Raw genomic sequence first — 22,889 nt, forward strand, 5'->3', positions numbered from 1 at the left:
GCCACCTAGCAGAAAGTGACAGCATCCAGATCTTGAGGACATTTTCTGCCAACTGCAGATTTGGTTCACCAACTGCACCAAATCCATGGTGATACACAGGAAGGTCAGAGCCACGATGGACTTTCATAAAGCCTGTGATGCAGTGCTCCACAGGGGAGAAGTGCAGTCCTCCTTATCTTTGCAGGCAAACCACTCAATCCATGCTTGATTGTACTTGGAGTTTCTTACACATTGCTGTCTTTAGAATTTCTTTTGTGGTTTTATCTTCAGACAGTTGAGATGTTTCTTTACTGGTTTCTATCCCCTGTTGGGAGTTTTAATAAACAATATGGACAACAAGTGCATCATCCTTTGACTCAAGTACAGTGTCAGTTTGAGTGGACTATCAACAATAATTTTCTAGACTGCTAATCAGAAAACATTTAATTTGATTAAATTGTCTTTTATGTCTTTCCATATAAGAAGAATTTTCTGTTTTGCTAGCAGCTCAGTACGAGACAGACGCCTCCCAATTTCATCCAAATATAGATATTTCTGATTTTTCCATGCTATACTTAGGCATGTTAGCAGGAGTATCACCTGTACCTAGGCTCAGGTTTTTTTAGTCCTTGGACAGTTATAAAATACTGGCTTACATCTCATTCTGTTGGCCAGTGGGACTTCACAGGTTTCTCTCTTTCTAACTTACCACCAGAGGATTTTGGGTCATATTTTATAGCTTTTCCCTTTTGTCTGCTTTGTTTTTTCTACATTTTATCTTAATCAAAATACCTGCTCAGCTGTTATAAAGTTTTGTATGTTTGTGGAATGATGGCTTTTTCAGCATTCACTGGGAAATCTTCAAAGCGTTCCTATATTTTGTTAAAACTGCCACTTACACTTTAGTATCCTTTCATAATTAATTACTTCAATAATCACATTAAGGAATTGCTTTCACTGTGAGTGACTCCTTGTAATAGTTGTGAAATGAGAGTTCTGATAAGGCCCCAGTTCCTTTTCTGCAGTGGAAATTTCTCTTGCCTGTCCATCACAGCTGACATTCAGGAAATGAATTGGTCATTTTTTCTGGATTGTGACAAAAAATGCTTCATGGTGGGAACCACTGTCCTCTGTATATCCTGTCAACAACATCTTTTATGTATGATGTGTGTTAGCCTGGGGAAGGGAAAAACTAACTGTAGTCAATACTTCTATGTCTGCCCTATTCCAAAGTTATATCTGTTTCATTAATGTCTAGGAAGTTGCCTACAAGTTGACTAGAGTGGTGACATAGTTACTGAAAGTCTCAGAATTTTTTTATATTCAGTTGTAAAATAGACTTTGAAGCTTGAAAATATAACTCAATAAGTATAACCACTTACCTGTAAAAAGATATCTGTATATATTGAACATAGGGCTCTGGTCCTGACATTACTTAATCTGGTTAAGATTTAGACCCACATCATGTCCTTGCTGTGTTAAACTTCAGTGAATTTTTGAGTATTGATTCAGCTGGGTTCTTATACCCCGTACACACTATTACTGAAAGTTCTTTAGTTATCTGTGTAAGTGGTTATAGGACAGGAACCATCTTTTAGCAATTTATGATTTTAGGTAATTTGAATAATACTTAAGCTGATGTTTTCAGAAATGCTTGGAGCAGAACCACATAACTCTAGGGAACAAATTAAAGATGGCTTCATGTGTTAGGTTCTCTCATCAACTTAATGTATAATTTTTATCCTGGGTAATTAAATTTTTATAGCATTAATTGTACAATTTTGAAATTACGTAGAAGAATATAAAAAAACATGTAGCAAAACCTCCTTTTCCCCTTTGGGTAGGTAATAGTTTATTTTCAGCACAATGGGAGATAATTTTTTTTTTACATAATTCCAAATTCATAACGGCTACATTTACATTAACTTTTAAAAGGCCTTATTTCAGTGCAGTTATCACTGGACTTCAAACCTGCTTTATCATCTGAAGTCTTTTCAGTATAGCAAGGAATGGAAATATATTTCTCATAGCAGTGTTTTAGCTTGTCCAGCTTAAGTGGAATCCTGATGGTAAAGTCACATATTCAGCATGAAATTTTATATAGACTTGATGAGATGTAGCAGTAAATGGAGCGATGTTTGTGTCCTGAAATGAAAGACAAGAAAAATTAAAAGCTTTATAGAACAACGAGATCCTTTGGAAGAGACAGTCAGAGAGTCCAAACTGAGGCAAAATTGGATCATAGATTGACAGTGATCTCAGGTCTGTTCTAGTTACTGTTGCTGCATTTCTCTATCAGGATATTGCAAATATTTGGAACACTAATACAAGTACAGAGCAAACTTGTTTGCCTTCCACTAGATGTCACTCTATAGTCTGAATTGGAAGGCTTCTAAGGTGCCACACACACCTTATGCCTTCACTTCCACTCATCTGTGTGGAATTCATGCCAGAATTAGGGAAATGTTCTTGTAGATGAAACAGTAAAAACTCTTTTTAATCACGTGTGGGGTCACAGAGGGAAGGCAGTACGCACCGTTCCGCAGTAGGGCCCGGCGGGGGGATGGCTGGCATCTGGCCCGTTGTAGAGGATCAGGTAGTTGCTGCTGCAGTCCCCTGGGTCGTCGATGCTGATGAAATCAAAGTTCAGCGTGATGATCCGTCCCTGGGGCGCGGTAATGGCCCACTCGCAGTCAGTGTTGTTGTGGTAGGTCGCGGGGTAGCTGGGACTGGCAAATGAGCCAGTGGTGCCGTATAACGTTCCGCCACATCCTGGAAACAGACACTGTTAGTTGGCCTAGAAGGCTTAGTTTCACAAGAGAAGACATGATGTGGTACATTGTACAGAATCAGCAGTAGCGCTGAAAACCAGAGAGACTGTGAGCTGGGACAGCTAATGTGGCTAAGAACACTAATAAGAGATAAAACTGAGGTTCTAGCTTCAGCAACCTAAGAATATGCAAAGGTCGTTAGACCATCACTGAACATTAAAAGCCAATACCCACCGCCCTTCCCAAATTCTTTGAAACAAGAACTGCAGTTTTAAGTCTGTGCCTCAGTCAGTTCAGTTCCCAGCTACTCAACTGGAGATTAATTTGCTGTGGCTGTTCTCTGGCATGAAAAGTAGTGAATCCTCATGGGATAGAAAAGTATAGAGAACAACTCAGAAAAATTAGGCATATTAAGTAAATCAAAGTCTATTTATACCAAAATTCAATCTTTAACAGTGGGCAGAAGCAGATGATCTAGGAAAAATGCAACTTTATGGAGTAAAATGTGCAGGTCATGGCCCAGATTACCCTCACAGTCTCCCAGAATTTTCAGCTTACAGTTTCCAGAGCACCTTTCTATTTAATAATGTTTATGAGATGAACTTGTGTGGGTAGCCTTTGAATCCATGTAAATTTTTAGCATGCTATGGGAAGAAGCTCCATAGTTTAACTGCATACTGTGTCAAGAACTGGTTTTGTCTAGTTTGTTCTGAACCTACAAGCTCCTGGCTTTATATGATCATTGCTAGTTCTTCTGTGGGAAGAGTCAAAGAAGAGTTGATCACTATTTATCATCCAATATCACTCAATTTTATAGACTTCAAGTAGTTTCTTAAGCAGATTAAAAAGTCTCAGCATACCTCATACAGAAGCCCTTTTAATGCTGAGCCCTTTGATAATCCTGATTTTTTAGAAGAGGAAGAGACCAGAACTGTGCACATCATTCAACTTGTGTGTGAACTATGGATTTATACAGTGGATGTCTAGTTCTTCTCTCTTCCTTTCCCAACAATTTCTATCATTATGCCTGTCTATTTGGTTCTTAGTGAAGTTTTGTTTTCATGAAACAATTTTACCCCTAAGATCTTGTTGTTGACTACTAAAAGTCACTTCAGTGCCTGTATTTTTGTAAGTAAAGTTAGGATTGTCTTTTTTTTTTTTTGACCACACTCTTTATTGACACTTTCCTACACTGAGCTTTCTCTGCCTTTCCATCACTGGGTCACTCAGTACTGTACAGTTATTCTAAAGTACTTCTCATCTGGCCATGAACCTTCCTACCTCTAGTAACTCAGTGTCATGAAGAAATTATTACCCAGCTGTTCTGACTGCCATTTCATAAGCCATTCAGGAATGTATCCATGATATAGTCATTACAGAGCATTAGAGATAGTTTATTTTCTTGGGGCAACTTCTTCAGGCTTAGCTGTGTTGTGTCTAGCTCCTCAGGCATATCACAACTGGACTACTGGAGCAAGCTGAGTCACCACCAGCACCACCACTCTGTGGATCCCAAGGTAGATGTTCCTGATATTTTCCAATGTTTCACTGAAAGAAGGATCTTCATCTTAAGTGGACTACATCATCTGAGGTTTCTCAAGCTACCTTTAGGAGAGGGAATTTCTTCCACCTTGTAAAACGAATCTTGCCCCAGTGGTCTTGAGGAACAACTACCTCTATCTGGTGACAGAATATGGTGCACTGTGGGTGCTAGGGAAGATCTAAAGTGGTGATGAGAAAGGATCTAAAAGAGCTGAATTCCACATTGCTGCATTTGCCTTCTATGTAGCATTATTTTGTAGCTACAGCCTTACCACTTGACGATGAAGTCCAAGTAATTTCATATCCATCATAAGCCCTTGAAAAATCACTCTTGAAACGAAGGTAGACAACATGGTTTTGGGGGAAGATGGGACTGGGCACAGTGTTTCCACAGAACCTGCCAAGTAGTGGTGATTGCACATCACTCCCATTTCTGACCTTTAGGGAACACAAAAAATGCTGTCAACATTAAATTCTTATGCAGTTATTCAGCAGCACAATTATTCACGGATACAAATGCAGCACAAACTAGGTAGTAACTTGCATGCATACTACAGCTGTCCTTTTAATACTGCTATTTTTCCTACCACATATTCTTGTGTAGAAGGAAAAAGAGACCATTAACTGGTCTGAGTTTTATAAGTAATTGCACAGAACACATATCATCAGAAACAGGCAGCTAAATGTTATAGTGTGTCTATCCTGACTGAAAAAAATTACTTGACTAATAGCTAAGATGTTCTTATGCAATTCAAGCCCGTGTTTTGCTTTTCATAAGAAATGTTAATATTCCAGATGAAAAGATTAATTCTTTAGCCTGCAGACCGCTGTTTTCCCCGGTCACATTAAGACACGGATCATATTACATAGCTCAGATTTAATCTGATTTTTTTTCTGCACTCCAATAATGCTGGTCATTTCTTAAGACAGTAAAGAGGATATGAAAGTGGAGCTAAATAATGATTCTGCCATAGACATCTGATTTTTGTCATCTGACCAGTGAATGGGGAAACCTGCAAGAGTGAGGATTTTGTAGGAGGAAGATACATTTTTCATTGACACAAAGTACTTTTTAAGTGTCTTACAGTTGTCACTAAGTTTGTTGGTTTCTGTTTTGTTGATTTCTATTTTATTTTGTTTGGGTTTTGTTTTAATTGCTTTTTTAGGAAAAAAATCTTTTTTGAGAAAAACCTCAAGCAGTTGGAATCTACCACTGTAATAAAACCACTCAGATTTATGCCTTTCTGTTCATGCATGGATGTTAGTATCAAATACAAACTATTCCAGATTACTCTGTTGATTGAGTAACCTCAACAACAGCTAGGTAAGGATAAGTTGGCTGATAATGAAACTATTTATTCAGTGGGTTAGGACTTACTAGGGTGTATCATTTAACCTCTTACTTTAACATCTTTGTACGTTTCACCATAAAACTTTGGCAATAAATTAGTCCCTAATTCAGTCAGTTCCACTCAGACTTATTCCAAACTTGATACAAACATACTAATATCCTTTGAATTTAGCAGATTTTTACATAGGCTCACAAAATATGTATACTTTCATAATACCTCTAGGAAATCATGTGAACACTGGGTGCTGTCTTCCAAATGGAAAGCGTGGAAAAAGAGAGATATTGTGTGATTTGGGGGAGCTCGAAGAATGATAGAACAATCCATGTTATTGGGGTGATGACCAGGCCAGCCAGGGCTCTTCAGGTAACCAAATGTCTGATTATACTCTCTGCTGCAACCTTGAGACAGAAAACCAGAAACATGTAAGGATTTCAGATCTCTGTATTACATTTCAGTGTATGAAACAAAGAAAGAGAACAGTAGATAGATTTTTTGGGACATTTCTTCAAGCTTACCTGTAGCTTGATAGGAAAATCTGACTCCATTGTTAATCATATATTCATCTGACTTGAAAGTCACAATGGCAGTGCGATCGTAAGAGTAAAATTCAGGGACTGGAAAAGTTTCAGTGCCACAGAACCTATGGACTGAGCCTTGGCTCTGCTGCAATTTAATACATCACAAGTTACTTAATAATATAATTCAATTTTTTATATACTGAACTTAAGGTAAATGAATCAACGCTTTCTATACCAATTATGAAATTGCATTTTAAAGTTCTCCTAGAAATCACTTAATAATATCTCAACATTTCATGTCGAATTATTATTAGAAACAAATAGAATGTAAGAGGTATTCTCATGCCAAAATGAGAAAAGATGAAGGAAGGTTTAGAATATGAGGGACATAAATATTGGGGGGTTCTTCTGGTGTTTTTTAACACTATTCCTGGCATGAGTATTCATTTTTATTATGGTGCTTGGATGGGAGGAAGCACAATAAAAACTTGCTGTATGACAGTATTTCCTGTGTGTTGAGTTTAGCAGCACTGATACTTGGTTCAGATGAGAAAAACTGTGTAACACTTGCCCAGGTCTAACTCCATGTGTGCACAGAGTGGTTCTGTGAGGTCTGTGTATGGTTACCACATGTTAATCAGGGCACGGTGAGTAAGCCTTTGGATGTGCCCCTCACAGAGGATCATCAATGAATGTACTACCAAATAGTAGGTTTCTTCTTTCTTTCCAAAGAATGAAGGGAGCTGAATGGGAATGGGGAATGGTATCCCCTGTAAATGTCTTACTGTTGGTGAATCCTGGAGCTCCAGGTAGTTCTGAGAGCAGTCCTGGCTGGAATGCAGGTGGAAGGTCTCTACCACCACCCTGACTTGCTGTTGCGGAGGGGCGTCAATGACCCAAGTGCAGTGAGTAAATGGTGGATATTCATTTGGAAAATTAGGAGATGTTGCAGTCACGGATGTAGAAGTTGCATTATAGATTCCTCCACACAGGCCTGTGTAAAACAGTAACAAATGCATCATAGAGAGAAAACTGGGTAAAACTATTTTTTGAGCAAAACTCAAATGGAGTTGAGTTTTGGATGGTATACTTTCATATTTGCCTTTGAGTCTCCAGAAGGAAAACATAACGCAAAATACATGTTAGTGGAATCAATATATGTCATACAACTCAAAGAAATGTTCCCTATTAACAATCTGTGAGCATTTCTGTTTTGTAATCCCAGACTGACAATCTCCTCCCAACCAGCTAAGGCCAAAGAGAATTGTGCTGGGGTCAAGGTGCTTTTAGCTTGCCTAAAGATGCTGTGCTACTGACTGTCTTTGCCCCTCCCTGAGGCTTATGTCTAGAACAAATTTTAAGTTATTATTTAAATATGAATTTCTATAAAAGAGTAATAATATATATGCATGCATATATATGTACACTTACGATCTACTATGGTGTAGGTGACCTTGAAACCAGCCCTTTCCACATAATTGTCTGTGACAAATTTCACTCTCAAGAAATTACGGGTAGAAAGAAAAGGGGCTGGCACTGTAGATCCACAGAATGTGCCAGCTAAATTGGCATTTTCGTTATCTCCATCATAGATCTGAAAGAAGCAAAATATATAAACCACTAATAGTTTAGGCACAACAAACAAATAAAGAGAAATAAAATGACCCCTCCTTCCATTACAGTTTCATTTATTTGAAAGTCCAATGTGTTCTCTTGTGCTTTAACAGGATGTTCTTGATTACCATAATTATTCACTGCTATATTAACTAAGTCTGTTGGACAGGGTAAATCTCATTATGGAACATTCTGGTCCTGTCTCAGCAAATCTATCAAAAAATGATTGCATTTTAATTTGGCACTCTCATTTCTTTATTATATGTAAACTCAAAGTGCTTTTCAGTGAGAAGATTGACTTTATTCATCAAAATGTAGAATGAATTCCTTGTTTCACTGAGTATTTTAGATGTTCAACATAACATTCCTTGGTGGAGTTTGTTTAGCAGCATTCTGCTGTCTGATGTTTTGTATGCTCATGTCCAAGAAAATAGCTTCTATAGTTGAGCACTGTAGAAGACTAAGACTTTTGATTTAAAAAAAATATGAAAAATTTTATTAATTCTAGTCCTTTCAAGCAATTGTGTGTGATAATTATTCTGCAAGTTTACCCTGAAGTTTTACTTTACAGATGTCTGAGTTTTGTTTTGTTTCTATTCTGTGAAATAAATACTCATTAAAGGAGCAGTCTAAGACCAGGAGTGTGTGTAATGTTAAAACTCTCACTGGTTTCCAGAAAGGCAGAATGACATCTGGAGTAGTAATCTAACCCAATAAAAAAATTTAATTATAATAAGGAATTTAATTTCTTCCTAAAATAATTTTCTATTAATTAAGTTAGCCTCATGAAGAAGACAATGGATTATATCTCACAGATATTTTCTTGTTAGAATACTCAGCTGTCTTACTTTGACATAATCAAATCTGCACATCCGAGCAGACTGTGCTTCAAGCTCGAATGAAGTGAAGGTGAGGTTGATCTGTTTGTTTACAGGTGCAGTTATGATCCATACACAGTCCAGATTTTTCTCGTATCTTCTGGTCACATTGGAGACTGGAGGGCCAAAGGTAGATGATGAAGCTGACAAGTAACCACCACAGCCATTCTGAGGTCCTGTTGAAGAAGCAGAAGCTTTTTAACAGCAATTCCTGGCATTTATTTAATATTCAGCTCTTTAATTTTAAGCCAGAAGCTTTTTATCTGTGCTACAGCATTTTACTGTCCTGTCTTGCAAGTACTATCTGAGAGATTAAAAGGCTTTCAACATAAAGAGAGACATGAATCACAATTAGATTTCATAGAGTGAATTAAGAAAGGCTCATGTCTTTTGTTGAATATAAAAACAATATTTACTTTGAAAATGTATCAATGGAAGTTTTTAAAGGGACTGTAAGAAGTCAGAGGGCAGCAATGAAACAGAGAAGCATTGGTCTGAGTGCCTTTGAACGAGATCCTTGCTGGCCGCTGAGAATATTTAGTCAGTAGGGGGCACTGAGCTGTTGGTTTTGAAAATGTGATATAAAATCAAGTTTCTTATTTTGGCAATACAGCTGCATCCTAGAGGGATTGAATTTGGCAGCCTGACACCGTATTCACCAATCTAGCTAAAAGGGACTTACTTCTGGAAGTGTTTTGCTTGGTGGGAACTTACAGACCCTCTGAAATGCTGGCCACTTTTCATTTGGTTCCCACAGACAGGGCTAAGTCCTTGACTTATTTACTGTGAAAATTTGAACCCAATTAAGTCAGTCACATTGAAAGAAATTACCTTTGGGGAAAAGCAGTTATTTATCACATTGAATTCCAAACAAGCAAAACCCACAGATTACCTGACAGGGGCTTTTTTTTTTAAATTTATGTGATCATCAATTCATTTATTTCCTGCCTCAGTCTCTATGAGGTCTCCTAGACACTTCTTTAACTCCAGAATTTAAATAAAATATTGTTTTACTCTTGCTTTGGGGTCTGAGGAAAAATCTTTTGTAAACTGGACAGAGCAGAGGAGTAACTGCAATCCTGTTGTTTCCTGCAGCAAATTCATTTATGAACAGTCAATAACAAATAAAGCTACAGCTAAGCAACACAACCAGAGTTTCAGAATTTCATCTGTGTGTGTAAAATATGCCTGTCTGGCACATTCAGTGACTTAACCTTGACACACTGATACATTTCCAGACATATTAACTATGCCTTACTTGAGCTACAGTGTTACAAAAGATCATGCTGATGAGAAATCAGCATCCAAGCATCAGGATTGCATCAGTAACCCGGGGCTTGCGAGACTGCAGTGGTTAAAGCAGAGTGACTAAGGCTGAAAGTCCTCCTGCTCTACCCACAAAAGCCAGAAAAACCCCACCCTGTAAAGCAGCTTGCTTAAAACCAAAATCCTAATAACACTAGCTTTCAGATTTTTCTATAGTTAAAAATGAACAGAAGAAACTTATTACAAAGTGAAAAGGCCAGGAATTAATAGAGTATAGTCCAGTTTTGTGGGCATTTAATGAAGTCAGACACTTGGAAAAGTGTTAGCATTCATTCCATTGCCACTGCAGAAGGCGAGAACAACAGCAGGGGAAATGTGAGCAATAAATTACATTCTCACAAATAGTCTAGGAAGGAGGAAAATGTCAGACAGGAGGGTGCTTGGGCCCTAAGTGTGCAGTTTCCCTATATTTTTCTCTGTGTTCACCCTCCTGTGTGATTTATTCTGTTCCCCCGAGACAATCTTATTGGGGCTGTCACCTGCAAGCATTTCAGCATAACATTAGCCATATAAACGTCAGTCAAAGATCATAGTCTGACCATCCAGCCCAGCAATATTGCATCTGGACTGATATATGGGTCAGACACCCCTCCCCTTTTTCAAGGGTAAAATTGCAGAGATACCAGTCAGACCATGGCAACATGAGTCAGGGAATTGCCACAGACCCATGCAACAAGAAGGCTCTCAGTGCTGCAGGGTCATCCTTTTTTTGAATATTAAATGGGTGGACATTTGCAGTGGGGAAATTCACTTCTAACTGTGCAGCTATAAAGACAGCTCTGATGACAAAAAACACACATGTGGGTAAGCTCTGTGTGTACAGCATATGAAAAGGACTTGACAGAGAGAGAAGCTGGGCAAATTCTCCTTATCAGAAAATTAAGTCCAGCTAGCCAGCAATATCATCTAAAGGGAGATAAAAATAACTGAAAATGTGATTTATAGTTAATAAAGATGAGGTTTCACAATGCCTGGCCTGCTCAGCTGATATAGAGTCAGATGCTTACGGGACAGTACTTTATAAATAACAGCTAAACTGGAGGCTGACCAGTTATCAAGTAATCCTACATCAAGCCGAATAAAGAGAAGTCCTTGTTGAAAAATCCATCTATCTTGGTGCTTTTCAGTGCTGATCAACATAACATTTTATTGCAGGCACTAGAAGTTACACAATAGTGAAACTGTGTAGATGAAGGGAACACCCACAAGTAAATGAAGAGCCAACTGCTTAACAGGAGGGAACTAAGAGAAACACTACCTCACTGCATTTTAGCCAGGACAGAACACATTGCTTTAAAAATCAGCACCACTTCTGAACAGAAGGCCAAAGAGTATCCATCCAGCCTGCAGAGGATTTTTCATGGAAAGATATTCATCACTGGCTAACACAGCCAAAAGCAAATGTAACTAAAATCCAGGCAAAATCTGGGACTGAGAAGTCTGTTAATTTGTTGAATAGACTCTTAGATATGAAAAGCTAAACTTGATTAAGAGAATGAGAAATGTATCTTATAGTACAATTTGTATGTCAGCAGATGGACCAATGACATGGCTGACCGTCTTTTTTCAGTCTTTGCTTTCTTATTTGAAATGAAAATCATAAGGTCCTCATAAATCAGATGGCAATATTGTTCTCATAAACAGCTTGCCAGAAAATGCAAATTATCAGAACTAGGGCACACACTGTCATCTCTAATTGCTTTTGGTGGGAAGCATTAGTGAAACTAAAAGGCTCAAGGACCATTCAGAAAAGAAGGAATTGAAGGTTCCCTATGGCAAATAAAAATCATTACGGCAGAGACCAGGCACATTTTCTCTGTTAAGAGGTATACCCTCTAGACATGGAATGAAGATGAAGATAAATCTTTGAAGCTTCCTGCCTTTGAAGTACAGCCAGGGGTAAGGTTCATTTTTACAGGTATGGGTGCAATGAAAGGGTAACCTACGGAATAGTTTGAAATCTATCAGAATCAACTACACCATTGACATTTCAAAAGACAACAAAGCGATTTTTCTGTCTTTCCCTTCTTTTACAAATGAGCACCCTAAACAGCTACTAGAAGGCTGCAAAGTTAAAGAAATTGTCTAGTTCTGCTTGACAGTAATGAAATTCCCTCCAAGACCTCTTTTGGTTTCACCTAGAAGCATCCCTGGGAACTCTAGTCTTCTCTCTGATCTGAAGTAAAGATGAGTATAAGCAAAGATTAATTCAATTAAGACTAATTCTTCTTTCTTGATGGGTCTTTTTTCTAGTGTATAGTAGTGACTGGACTTACTGTGGCTATAACCATTAGCTCACACCATGTCTGGATCATGGCTTCAAACTGTAAGGCTCAGAAGGACAAGCCTGGAGTGAGGAATTATACTCTTCTCTTTTGTCCCTTGGCTGATGCTGAAGGCTGGTGAGCCTTCTCAAGCTGGGCTATTCCTGTGTTTGGCAGTCATTGCACCAACATCGTGATTTTGTGTGGCTGCAGGCCCTGTACACAAAGCCTGCAACACTTCATGAGACCTCTGAAAGCACAAGACCCTTAGAGTCCTTAGCTAGCCTTTATGCAGAAAAATTTTTGACTGGTTGGATGGCTGTGCAATGGTACTAGCAGTGACATTTAGGACTGTAAAGCCCCAGTATCCTGCTTTAGCCGGATTTCACAAATGCAGTCAGATGAAATTTGTATCCTTAAGGTTCTTTGGACTGATACCAAATGTAACAGTTCAGACATGCTCTGTGCCAAGCCTGCAAAACCATGATGATCTATGTACTGTCCTATCCATCTCCTTGATGCCTGTCTGGGAGATCAGAGGCTGACATGCAGTCTTGTCTAATTCCAATACTTACTAATTCTAAATTAGTGTTCATATTTGGCACCATAGCTACTTAAGCCTTTGCAGATCTCTCTTGCAAATGGGAAATGTCTCCTCATCTCTTTTTTATATGCACCAGAGGACAGATTTTCAGCTAAAGAAGTTGACTTCTGTCAGGCTAAGACAATTCATGCCAGCAGACTTCACCCACAGTTTTGTGAAGTGCCATTAATCTGAATATCCCATCAGCTTTTAACCATTTAGTTACTACAAAGGTATCTAACTACTGTGTCTGAAAATAAGTTTTCACCTCAATTTTTCAGATCAGATGGAAATTTCTTATTTTTATGTCTGCTTTTCTTCTTATCTGTCCAATTTGAGCATGCAAGCCCTTTCTTTTTATTGTGATTTGGAAGAAGTCTTTCACTGAAGATATTCAAGCACTGTTTGGATGCAATCTTATGCAATGTGCTCTAGGATGACCCTGCTTGAGTAGGGAGATTGGAGCAGATGACCCACTGTGGTCCTTTCCAACCTCACCCATTCTGTGGCCTTGTGATTAATTAATTGACATTTCTGAGAAGCATTTGTAGACTATCCCTTAGCTCAACAGTTGTATTCTTTTCAAAGACACTAAAGAGATATATTTCAACACTGCAAATGCTTTCTAAATTTAGTGAGATTTCAAGCTGATGGATATTTTTATATTGGAGCCCCAAAATACATTTAGAAACAGTCTGGGAATTGTGACTTATGATCATATATTCTGATCTTGTCACGGATGTTCTTATTTTCCTAGACTATAATAAGATCAAGAAAAGATATTATTAGCCACAATTTATTCACTTATTTTAATACATAAAACTAATCATAAGTTATCCATGACAGTGTAATGAAACGTGTAATACTAATGGGTTATAAATTGGGCAAAAATTCTGTGAACTGAAACCCCAAAGAAATTTCTGCCAGAAGATTGGTGACATTCAGACAATTTGCCTCTCAGCTAGAGCCTCTGCAGGACCAGGTTCCAAGGTCAGGTTGGATGCCTTGAGATACACCCCTGGAAACCAGTCCTAATAGGAAATCTCTGCAAGCCACCGCTGCTTTTCCAAAGGCATGAGAAAATACAACATTCACAGGCCACAGTCAAGGACACATCCTTCTATTATTTTTTGGTGCAGGAAGAAAAATTTGCAGGACTCAGCTGTGCTGAATGTTATATGCTTTCCACATATCAGGTCATAACTGCTGTTTTCAGTGCAGGTACCTGGTGCCACCTACAGCAGGTACCAACATTAATTACATAAATCAGTGCAGTGAACTATTTCTGGTGGCAAGAGAATTTAAATATGACTCACAAAAAGACACCTACCCCTGGCCTATGCTACAGAATATCCAAACCAATATTTTGCACCTTATATTGCTCATTCAGAATTGTGGGGGGCTTTTTCAGCAATTCTGAACAACCCAAAAAGACTCTGTAACAACTGTGCATGCTGAACACTGCTGAAAAAGTGCACCTAGAAATGGAACATGAAGTAAGCCATAGTTTGAGTTTACAGGACAGAACATGACTTAGAATGAAATGAGGAATTTTTGTTGTAGTTGATACAATAAAACAGCATAAAAATACTATGAAAATTATACTGGATCAATATTTTTAAAAAGTAGACTGTAATTTCGATAGGGGAGAGCATAACAGTAAACCTGTAAAGTGACAGGTTTTTAGTAATTCAAAAAAGTTACAGGCTTTTAGTAATTCAATATACAGCAAACAGAATAAGAGAAGGCAGATACCTCTGGGTGATTTATCAGACAAGTTACAGATCATCTTATCAAGAAGAAAAGCATGTAGATTATAATGTGTGAAGGTCTTTTTGCTATTTGTATTATATGCAAACTAGATTATTTATGTAAATTACCTATTAATGCACTTTTCTGGTATATCAGGGAAGATTAATTTTTCCAGCTATTTTTCTTCTAAATTTTACTTGCTTATGATTATTTTTCTCATGTAAAATGATTAATATTCCATAGAAATGATGATTTGTATAAAAAGAATGGAGAAATCCTTGAGGGGAAAACTGAGCAAACTGAGGACAATGCAGAGAATGGGGAATTAACATTCCAACAGCCTAATGATTGCCAAAGGTTTAGGAGACATTTCTCGTGCCCTAGAGCCAGCAACACTAGTCTTCTCATTGTGGCTGACCTATTCTTCTTGCCTGTATATATCCATTGGGTTTTCTTCATCTTGTGTTTAAATCATAATCTTTTTGTGACTTGGAACTGTTGCTTTATTCTGCCTGTGCAGTGCCTTGTGCAGTAGAATTGTGGCCCATGAGCTCATAAGCCCCAAAATAATGCAAAGAAGGGACCATGGTATTAATCCAGTACACAATGCTCATCTTTCACAATGCATAAACTTGGACTTCTTCTGCATGCTCACAAAAGATAGTATAAAAAAGGGAGGGGGAAAAGCTGGTCACAGCTTGAATTCAAGCAGAATTTAGGGCAGTAGAGAAAAAGCAGGCAATCTTCCTCCCCACCTCCACCCCACCTTCTCCACTGTCCCAACTGTTGCAGTTCTACCTGTATTGTGTGAATAAAGTTCAGGAAGAACCTTCTAACTCAACTCACTTATCTAACCATGTGCAACACTTTGCTTCTTGTATATTCCTGTGAATTTCTTAGAAAGCTTCAGTGAGCAAACCTGCATTTCAGAAGTCCCCTTGATCCTACTCTGATGGTATAGAACATTACTGAGATAATGGAGCTATGTACATGAGCAGAGAGCTTTCAATGAGAAATGATTTCCTGTTAATAAGGTCACAGTTACATCTTCCAACAGGGATTTCTGACTCTTTAAAACATGAAAAAAACCCCTAATCAATATATCTTCTTAGCTTTTGTATCATATGCCTCAGGGGATCACAAATTCAGGTAAGAGGGTTCACCCCATTACTGAATGGGAATAGGCAGAAGCTCAATTTGTCACCAAAGTGCTATTTGTGCTATTACAGCAGGAATGGCAGAGGTATGTTCAGGCTCTGTCCCTGCCAGCCAGGGTCAGCTAAAACACTCAGATCTTCCCTTAGAGCTGAAGAGATAATCAGGAGGCCTTTAGCCAAGTCACAAGCTCTGTGCACGCATATCTTATTCTTTGGGGAGAGATCTTAGCTTTCCTTCCTTTACAGAGACATCTCATGTAACCAAATCCCTTAAGCAGATATTGATTTCTATCTTCTCATCCTTTTATTGATTGCCTAGAAGAGCACATACTCACTGTGCAAAAGAGTTGTAATTCTCACTTTACAGACTGAAAAGAAAGGCAGAAAAAGGTCAGTGGTAACTAAGGTGAGTCTGTCTTTCTACAAATCTAACACTTGGAGCAGGCTGGCATCTTCCAGTCAGCCCAGCTCTCCAAGTCTGCCTCAGAGTATGTCCAAGTGATTCCAAAAATGAGGCTGATTAGTGCCCCAACTTAGCAGCAGAAGTAGTGAGAAGATAAATCCTCTGAACCACATCACAAAAGCCGCATGTTCCCCTGCCTCAAACACACCAGCTTGCAGAGTTATGACAAAGAATGCTGCCTGTGAAACATGCACCTTTTATTGCACAGTGTATGGAGAAGCACAGGGAAAGAAAAGATATTTGACAAAAAAGATGACGTTGCTAAATGGCCAAACACTATTTCATACTTTCTTTTAGTGTCCTTTTTCTGTCTAGTGGGGGGAGACCTTGAATGTTCTGTTGGGGGCAGGATCAGTGATGGAAACGAATTGTTTTGATAAAATCAGGGAAGGTTTCTACAGAAATTTCAGAGTTTAACTCTGTGAGTGCCTGGATAATCCTAGATTTTGGCAGTATTCCTGAAATAGCTTGATCAGGAAAGAAATTGGAAGAGCTTGTGGGGAAAGGAAATAGTTTCATTTACTACAAACAGAAACAACATACTGTTTCTGTTTGTTTCTTTCCAATACATAATCAGGGTCACTCACAACATGAAACAGAGAGCAATAATTACGTTATCCTGTTGTGTTTCCCTGGGGCAACTAGAGAATAATGTGCTCATTGTCATCCAACAGAGAATGAGGCTTCTTGTTTCTCTACAGATACCATCTTCCTTATTCGAGAGATTTATCATTATGAATTGTCATCTGATTGCATTTGTACTCTTACAAAACCACATGCATTTTATCTTTTAACAGACATGAAGGAGCTTCTCTAAAGCACCATGTAAAATAACTGGCTTTTAGATCTTCATGGTTTGATTCTCTTTTATTTGAAGCATAATCTCAGACCTCATAATACAAAGATGTGTCACAGATTTTCCTGGCTCTGTTTTTTAGGCAAGCCAAACTGGAAACATTTATAGGATGTGACTCATGTTTTCCTTTTATAATATGCTTTTCTACTTTTTGGCTATTCTGTACTATCATGGGACTGCCAAGACCCTTGCTAATGGCTGTGTGGTTCAGTCCCTGTGGCTTGCTTCCCACAGGGAAGAGAGAAGACCTACCATTAAGCAGCTCACCACCACAGGCTCTTTGTCACACAATCCATACCCCTCCCTGGGCATCTTGAATAACCTCCAACTCATGAGTAACCCATGCAACATCTTAACCTCTTTTTCCTTGGAAGCTTCCAGAAATGTCCCTCCAAAACATCTGAGAGATATCGAAGTTTATTCATAAAAGGCTTCTGACTCCAGGAAATTATCAGGCATGGTACTGACTTGAAGAGCTTGGCTTGTGTTCTGTTCTGTGCTTAAGAAGAATATCTGGCTAGTTGTACAAATAAATCTAAAGTCAGTGGCTAAAAACATTGATTAAATGCCGACAGGAAGAGGAAGAGCTTGGGGAGTTCCTGATGATCTCACCCTGGAAATATGAACTCAGGCTGCAAGGAGATCTATAACAAATGATACTTTAGGGTTTAAAGACAGCAACATGTGAAGCAACATTAAGTTACCTGGAATATCATTCACTAGACTTAAAGACTATTCACAGGGTCTTAAGCATTTTTGTAGCAATTACTTTGAGTGAAGCAAAGGAAGAGTTAATAATAGTAATAATTATGAGGTTCTGTGGGAATATTTTTCTTGGCAAAGCCTGTAGAACCAGTTATTTTCTTTATCTGTAAATACTTTCTCAGCCTATCAAATGAGAAAGTCACTGGCTAGGAGTAGGGAGGGGGTTCAATGACTCAGCAGAAGACTATGTTTCTTCTGCCACAAAGGCCTTTCATTCTGATCTGTCTAAGCGCCAGCTTCGAAAACCAGACAATTACTTCTTTCTGGACCACAAAAAACATGGAGTTAATTATACAGGAAAGTGGTAGAGATGACACAAAATCAATTTTGCATGTAATAATTATAATTTGTTGCTTACCATCCCTAAACAATTCAGATAAGAAAATAAAAATCTCCTTTTACACCTTGATCTTAAAAGTAGAGTACTGAATTTAAACTGTTTAAAACTGTTTTTTAAGGTGATAATCAAGCTCTGCCCCTTATTCTTGCATCCATCAAAACAAAAGGCATCCAGTGCCTTCTTGATGTGATCCCATCTATGTTATGGCCAGCTAATCAGAATGATCTCACAAATCAGTAGAAATCAGGACAGTGGTGCTTGGTGTGGAACCACAATCTCATCTGACCCCAACACCTCAGTTCATTAGAACGTGTGAGGGAAACTGAAGGAAATGGAAATTGAGCATAGATTGAAAGGATTGATAGGTTAGTACACCAACAACCTTTGACTACAGAAGAATAGGAATTCTCAGGTGTTGCTGTATTTCCTCCAAAAGAGAGGCCTTTGGGTGCTGCTAAGCCTTCAGTCACCCAAGAAATACCTGTACTTTCAGAGAGGCAGGGAAAGGGTAGCACAGAATGAAGGGGATCTGTTCGGAACCAGACTGGGATGCAGGGATCCCATAAGCCCAGTATCTTAAACCTTAGTACACTCAATTTTCAGAAACATGCTTCTGCTTCATGCACTCCTAGAGAAGGAGGTCACAACTGCTCCTCACCAAAAGAAATTACTTACCAGCAGATCAGGAGTCTGATAATACACTTACCTAAGGTCTCTCTGAAGGATGCTTTCCATCCCCTGTCTGCTCCATAGAAGTCAGTGCTAAACACCAGGAACAAATTATTACTGGAGCTCTTAATATTTGGGGGCAATTCTGAGCCACAGAATTTTCCAAGGAGAGGAGCATGAGTATCTGAGCCATCATACACTGCCACATAATCTTTGTAGCAGGAGGGAGATATTTCAAGCTGGAAGCTGTTGAATCTGTAAAACACAATTGGATCATTAAGTATTATATTTTCAGTACTTTTCCTGTGTTACTTGTGTTTTAGTGCTTGAGGAAAGGTCCAAGTACTAGCATTAGCCAAAGCCATATACAGGCAAAACGTGTCTCTTCAGGAATAAACCAAGCAACTATTAAATGCAAGGCAAAACCTTTCAGCCAACAAGCCTCAAAGAAGTTGGGACCCTCATCCACTGGGCCTCTTGCAAGGCAAGCTGTCAGCACACCTCAGCTTCTATGAAGCAGTAGGTCTCTGTGCAAACACACCCTCTCTCACTTCTGAAATTGCTCAAGCTGCAATTTCCTTGGGCACATGAGTGCCCTATAAAACGCCGGGGCAGAGTGCGGGCCAGTGAGTCTTCCTCTTAGCTACGAAATATTCTCCTAATTCACAATCATATGATTGAAGAACGGATCAGCTTTTAATTTCTCAGTGGCAAGATTCTGTGGTAATAGTATCTTTCTCTTAGGCAAGACAGCATGTGCTCAGAAATACACTATTTTTTGGTGGAGATTATTACTTTGGCTATAAAGTGATTGCTACCCTTCTAAAAGAATTATTTTTTTTCTTGTATAAACTTCTCAAAGGCTGACAGAATTTAACTAAAAAGCATGAGCTGCATTTTTACAATATCTTATATTTGTCAATAACCAAAGTGGGAACCTAAAATTGTGATTTTTTTACATAACAAGTTAAAAAGAAAGATGGAAGGGAGCCTGAGGCTGACAAAAGTGACTTCAGTAACAGTTTCTTATTTTAATTTAGCTTTGACCTTGGAAAAGGATAGTCATAGAAAATACTGTCAATAATTTCTGCTTTAACTGGAATCAGAGACCTCCCTGTTCCCTTCATGATAAACTGAATTTGGATTACATACTTCAGGGCCACTACTTTGTCATTTCCAACTGTGATGTAGTATGAGCAGTTCATGTTGTTGTGATAGTCAAGAACTGAATGGGCTGGACTGCTGATAACACCATTAGAGCCATTGAAAATGCCACCACAAGCTGCAGAGGAAAGAGAAAAAAGAGTGATTAGTGGCTGAACACTAGTTTAGTCCCAATTCTCATACTTCTTTCAAGTGTTTACCCACCTACAAGGAAAGAAAGACCCTTGAAAAGTTTGGAGCAGTCTCCATTGTCATGCCTAGAACTGTTAAATGTGAGATGTCTGTCAGGCTGTGCTCAGCAGTGGAAGATTAATCAGCATTGCACAAACAGGTTGTTACAAATCCATACCAAATGGCACTGGCACTGTGCAGGAAGAGACTGAGACTGATTTCAAATGTCCTGCAGTAGGTCCAGGGAGCAGCAGGGTGGGATGGGGGCCTCATGCAGCAGCATGAGTGAGAATAGCTCTGCACTCATTCTAGCTTGCCAAGAGAAACCTGGCTGATATGCGGGCAAAGACATTCCTTCATCCAGATCCTGGCCCCATGGAAACCTCTTAGCCACAACTGCTCTCATGGCCCTCATCTCTGACATTTCAGGAATAAATATATGTTCATAATCTGTCAATACCCTCTCAGGGCAGGGGCATTGCTTTAGCATTTGTTCTGCACAGAAATGCATAGAGAAGTCTCCAGGTATCATTAATCCTGTTCCCCTCTTCACCCTGTGCTGGGACTCACCAGCAGCGTGGGGTGGCTGAGCTGGAGGACTGAATATTTGTTTTCTGGCTGAAAAGCAAGTTAACTCTGCAGCTCTAAACTCAAGGCACTGCTTGGCTTCTCAGGGTTTTCACCATGGATGCAAATGAGGCCAGGATACGGTTAATATTTGTTCTCAGCTTCAGCACTTCAAGGAACAAAAACTCTAATCTCCATTGTTAGCTTCAGCCTTCATTTTATAATCTTAAACTTAGGAAAAAGAAAAAAAACTTTCCCTGAGTCTCCCTGCATCCTGTTGATAAGCTCAGAGTCACACACAGTTTTTCATGTTTTAAAGAAGATGCCATTGCCCAGGCCACCAACTTAACAAAGACAGTCCCATACACGGTGCTGCTCGATGTAGAGCCCCTGACAACTCAGGCTGGCAGCCTGGAGAACTGGCAGATAAAGGATAGGAGTCAGGAAGATAAAGAATCAGCATTATTCTACACTAGGAGGGGGGAGCCTTTTTCATTTTTTTGCAGCAAACAATGCAGCTAGGGGGAAGAGGAATGTTAATTGGCAGAATCTGCTTTGTATACAACAACAAGCTAATAAAGCTCCAATTATCCCTCTCAAATGTCAGAAGTCACAAGTCAGATAGCAGCAACTGACTTGAGTGAGTTATGAAGGTCTTTTCCATGAGTAACTGCACACTGTCATTTCTCAGTGCCAGTCCCTCTGTCTTATCTGTATGAGACCATTCATTTTACATAAAGAATTTAGCCTTATGCTTTTATACTGTGGCTTTGAACATGAAGAATGCATTAATGGAAATGCCAAAGTTAAATTCACACTTTTCTTTGCAGTTAGAAAATTATGCTTTTGAACATAAAAGTGGTCTCTACCAGTTAAACCTAGAAAATATTAAAATTGGTTTTGCAAATAAAATAAGTCTTCTGGGATATTTATATTTGTGCATATGTAAATTCTAAATTCAGATTGAAATTCCTCTTTTGCATTCACATTTCTTCTTTAAAACTTAAGAGATCTCTTGTGAATGACAAAGAGTTTTGGTGAAAATAGTTATGAAAAATAAAAATAAATCTATGTCCCAAGTTTTATTAATTTCTGGCACTGAAAGAGGGTCATCAAATGGAGGCATATAACTGTGTAAATTTACCTGTTCTGTTTCCCATATTGTATAATGTAATTTTAGTATAACTGAGAATTAGATCATTTTCCTATAAGTGATAAAATCTTTAAAATTAACTCAACTAAATAAACTAGTGACATTTCTCCTTAGACAATGCAAACACCAACCAACCAACCAAAACCTGCCAAAAATGGTTGCATTTCTTTTCTACAGGAAAGGGAAAATGTTTCAGTTTCTGACTTGGTGCCATGGAAAGTCTAGAAATGAGAATTGTGAGATAACACATAATTCAGTGTGTTAATACACACCAAACAGTGCCATGTCCTGGTCCTGAGAACTATTTTGAGGAAATGCAGAGGGAAAATGTACCATCTACACCCATGTAAGGTATTTCCAAAATGATGTACAGCTTTCCTACACAGAACCGTTATGCAGAATATTTCTACTGTCTAAAATACAGAGCAGTGTATACTCACCAATTGCTCTGTATCTGGCCTGGAACCCAAAGCCCACAATGTGGGAGTCAGTGTAGAAGTTGAGCAGCATCGGTCCAAAGACGCTGACTGGGGCAGGGAGCTCATTGCCACAGAGAGTGATGAGCGGCTGCGCGGCTGCGCTCTTCCCCCTGAAGATGCTCACTCCATCATAAAGGCAAATTCTGCTCAGAAGTGCTGGGGCTGCATGGACATAGAGCGTGGAAGTGTTAGCAGCATATTTTACATGTGATTTACTGAGGAACAACTATATAGACCTAATCCAGGAGAAGAATTAAATTTTATATTACTTTCCATTCCAGGGATCTCAGGATTTCATTTGCTTGCGGAGGAAGCAAATGTCAATTTTAAACATGCAGTAAAACTGTGGCAGAAAAAGGCAAGAGACCTTGTATGTAAGACATCAGATTCTTCTCATTCAACACATCCTATGATCTGGAAAAGGCTCCAGGCCCCTTGAACTTGTCAGAGTTCACAGCTGAGTGAAAGCCGTCTATGAATGGATAAGGAGACCCAACAAAAGCATGGCTGTCCTCTGCAGATAAAA

The 22,889-nt window shown here is 38.8% G+C and overlaps 1 protein-coding gene across 1 annotated transcript in view; it reads right to left on the reverse strand.

Annotated features, from left to right (window-relative positions):
- Positions 1 to 1,806: 1,806 nt before the first annotated feature.
- CUBN (cubilin) overlaps positions 1,807 to 22,889 on the reverse strand; it is a 142,219-nt gene continuing 121,136 nt past the window's right edge. Inside the window, exons 57-67 of the mRNA XM_063413067.1 lie at positions 22,325 to 22,525; positions 19,982 to 20,111; positions 18,867 to 19,084; positions 8,625 to 8,830; positions 7,594 to 7,756; positions 6,948 to 7,156; positions 6,160 to 6,307; positions 5,861 to 6,042; positions 4,565 to 4,730; positions 2,516 to 2,751; positions 1,807 to 2,124 (exon numbers count right to left, since the gene is read on the reverse strand). Coding sequence (XP_063269137.1) covers positions 2,017 to 2,124; positions 2,516 to 2,751; positions 4,565 to 4,730; positions 5,861 to 6,042; positions 6,160 to 6,307; positions 6,948 to 7,156; positions 7,594 to 7,756; positions 8,625 to 8,830; positions 18,867 to 19,084; positions 19,982 to 20,111; positions 22,325 to 22,525 — 1,967 coding nt within the window. The 3' untranslated portion in view covers positions 1,807 to 2,016. The remainder of the gene's footprint in view (positions 2,125 to 2,515; positions 2,752 to 4,564; positions 4,731 to 5,860; positions 6,043 to 6,159; positions 6,308 to 6,947; positions 7,157 to 7,593; positions 7,757 to 8,624; positions 8,831 to 18,866; positions 19,085 to 19,981; positions 20,112 to 22,324; positions 22,526 to 22,889) is intronic.

This window comes from Prinia subflava, chromosome 1 (assembly GCF_021018805.1).
Source record: "Prinia subflava isolate CZ2003 ecotype Zambia chromosome 1, Cam_Psub_1.2, whole genome shotgun sequence".
NCBI classification, from domain to species: Eukaryota; Metazoa; Chordata; class Aves; order Passeriformes; family Cisticolidae; genus Prinia; species Prinia subflava.